Below are 3,290 nucleotides of genomic sequence, written 5' to 3'. Positions count from 1 at the left end.
GTTTAGCGCCAGCTTAATGGGAGATGAAGCAATGGAGGCAGCCACAGCCACTGGTGTGGGCGTCAAGGAGGAACGACGAGGCCTACGTCCTACAGCGGACTGGGCCGAGATTACGCCTTCAACTAGGTGCAGAATACACTGGCCCGGAGGATCCAGGAAGCAGCGATTCCTGCATATGCCAGGCCTCTGCCGAGACATTGTACTTGGTAGGGATTTTCTGAATGCCTTTAACATCTCGGTTTATGTGTCTCTGAACTCTTGGACTCCGGGAAATGAACCACAGGCCCTAATCCCCTTTGTCCGGGACGTTGGCTCTAGGGTGCCAGTCCATCCCCGGCTGGGTGAGGAGGTGTACAGTCTGCAGGAGTTGTTTGCAGAGTCTCATCAAGTCGCGCACCAGGAACCCAACCAGAATCAAGACGCCCAGCAGCCCTCGGAGGAGGACGCGGTTCAGCAACATGGCACTGAACATCCGGAAATTTCGGCCCTACTACGAAGATTTGATAATCTTCGTTGTAGGCTGGTGGAGCGGCTGGCTGGTGGAGCGGCATAATGCGACAGTAAAGCAGTGCCTGATGGCATATTGCAGTGCCCATCGTGACTTGGATCAACACCACCGAGATGTCGCCTTTGCAATGCGAACCTGTGAGAGCGTCACCACAGGGTACTCACCTGACCTTTTGTGTTATAGGCGCCAGCTCCGCTGCCCTTGGGAACAAAACCCCGGCCAACTCCCTTTACCAATCAGGGCTACGCCGGGTTTCGTGGCAGATTTGACGTCTAGACTACAGGACGCGTATGAGTTTGCTCTGGAGAACCAAAGAAAAGCGCAAGAGCAACAGCGGCGTTACTACAGTCGAACCCGACAGCAGTCGGAGTCCCAAATAGGTGACACAGTACTACGCGACCTGCACACCCTCAGTGATGCCAGCAAAGGAGTGGCAGCAAAACAGGCTCCAAGACGTTCGGGACCTTTCGTGGTGGTGGGGAAAGTGGGGGCCAATGATATCGTCTGAGGGACCAAAGAACTGGAAGACTGGCGGGACTGGCACATGTGGACCAGCTGTTGAAGTTCTGCGAGGACCGACCGGACTTCGCTTTCTAAGGGGGGAGGATTGTGAGGAATAGCGCGGTACCGAACGGGCCCGTCCCGCGGATGCGCGGGGGAACGAGATTAAAGAGGAAGAAGCGGCAGTGAAGAGCGAACGTACGCGGGACTGGCCACAGGTGACTGGAACGGTTTCGGAAGTGGATACTGTGCATTGATACATAACAATAGATATGGGAGGGATTTAGTAGTAATACTGCCTCACCGAGGTGGCCGACCAGACATATAGAAGAGAGACTATCAGTGCAGACAGGGAAATTATGAAACCTTATATAGATATGGGAGGGATTTAGTAGTAATATTGCCTCAGGGTCACCTCGGTGGCCGACCACACATATAGAAGAGAGACTATCAGTACTGACAGGGAAATTATGAAACCTTATATAGATATGGGAGGGAAAGCTACGATAGGCAAGGAAACAAGTTATCGCCTCTCGTGGCGCGCATGGTTCTTGCCTGTGCCCCAGGAAATGTCGCGCCGCGCAGAGCAACGCCCCCAAAAAAACAGTAAAACAAGGAAGGAACAGTTAATTGAGAAGTTTCGTGGAGAGATTGTACAAAATAATATCACAACAGAAAAAAGAAAGGTGAAGTAATCGAAACGTGCACGATATAAAGGATGCCAAAGAGTCATCTTCATTGACACTCAGAGACGCGTGAAGATATCGAAACAGACCGCAAAAAAATCCTATTTGGCGACCAAAAAAAGAAAAAAAAAAGGAATACGGTTGACGTCACAAAACGCCTACAATCGGGACTAGATACGTTCTTAGATAAGATTCTACTTAAATTCTTCCTAGTTTTTCGCTTCTTCGATTTTTCCTTTCTATCTATTTTTTATTTACTTTTTCTACTCCAACATCCTTCTCCTAAAGTGGAGGGACATCTGTTCAATTAGCAGAAAAAGGAAGGGGCAAAAAAAAAAAAAGAAAGAAAGATAAAAGAAAAGGGGGAAAGAGAGGTGTCCACTGCGAGTGTCCACTCGTGTCGAGATAAGGAGGGAGTTATCAGCATGACTTCTGGATAGTGGAACCGATGTTCGTGGCGTTACGGACGTCCGAATTGCTGCGGTTTGCGTGAAAATGTTCGGCTGGGATGTGAACATCAAGTTTGCATAGATGATCATAGACGAAGCTGGTAGTAGTTTCCTAGCTCTGCTGATACAGTAATGGCAAACACTTTGCCAGGGAAATACATCTTACTCCGCGAAAATCCAATGACCTTTGTGCGGACAGGCTTTTCCAATGAGGGATATGAGTGTGCGGCTGGCTGCTCGGAGCATGACAAGCGAACGCTCATACTGCACAATCCTGGGCTGGCTTGCTGAAAACAGAACCTGGGCCGGCTTGCTCGAAGCAGAGTCTCAGTTGAGACTGCTCAAAGAAAGCACTGTCAAGGCTAGCGCTCGAGCTTAAGCCGAGTCTCAGACGCTCGCGCGCCCGAGCCTTGGCAGCGCTTTCTTTGAGCAGTCTCAACTGAGACACTTCTTCTAGCAAGCCGGCCCTGGATTAGCCGAGAGTACGTGAACGAAAGCACTGCCAAAATTATACCCGAAAAAAACAAAAAAACAAAAAAAAACACGGGGCAGGCTTTGTTTTTTCACTTAGCAAAGCCGGTTCAGGAGTCATTTGCGTCTGATCCCCGTCCCTATCCACTTTGATCGTGATGAGCCGTGTACCGGCGTTCGGTCGTGTTATCGCTGCTGCGTAATTCAAGACTAGCAGTCGTACCGAGCTAGCTACATTTATCCTCAACAACACAATTTAGTGTCGCCTTACCTCAAAGGCAGATCCATCTCTTACTATGCAAACAGGGAATGTCTAACTTGGTCTGGCTGACTTTATTTGACAAAATAGTGACAGACGTCTTGTTGGCGGCAACTGGTAGCCGCGTTAAGACACTCGATCCATACAAATCACAATGGCGGCGTATTGGGAGATTGGCAGATAGAAACCAAATGGCAAAACGACTCAAAAAGAAAAAAAAAGCAAAGTAGCGTTTTGTTTTTGTCTATTGCATCGCAAAGTCGCCGACAGATAAAGACAACGGTGAGTGACTCCATATGTCAGTTAAAACCTCCTTTATGTGTTCAGGGGACAATGAGCTGCACTACGAGCTTTTGTGCTCGTGGCTAGACCATTCGACGCGTGACTAAACCTCTACTATACTCCGTTCACCTTTA

The 3,290-nt window shown here is 49.1% G+C and overlaps 1 protein-coding gene across 1 annotated transcript; it reads left to right on the top strand.

The window, feature by feature from the left end:
* The first annotated feature begins 458 nt into the window (after positions 1-458).
* LOC120836774 lies at positions 459-1,016 on the top strand. The gene has a single exon (XM_040205824.1). It carries the CDS (start codon positions 459-461, stop codon positions 1,014-1,016), a length of 558 nt encoding a protein of 185 aa, XP_040061758.1.
* Positions 1,017-3,290: the final 2,274 nt, after the last annotated feature.

This window comes from Ixodes scapularis, unplaced genomic scaffold, assembly GCF_016920785.2.
Source record: "Ixodes scapularis isolate PalLabHiFi unplaced genomic scaffold, ASM1692078v2 PGA_scaffold12__126_contigs__length_90152505, whole genome shotgun sequence".
NCBI lineage: Eukaryota > Metazoa > Arthropoda > Arachnida > Ixodida > Ixodidae > Ixodes > Ixodes scapularis.
Note: the sequence above shows the minus strand (reverse complement) of the source record. Positions and strands in the feature narration are given on the sequence as shown.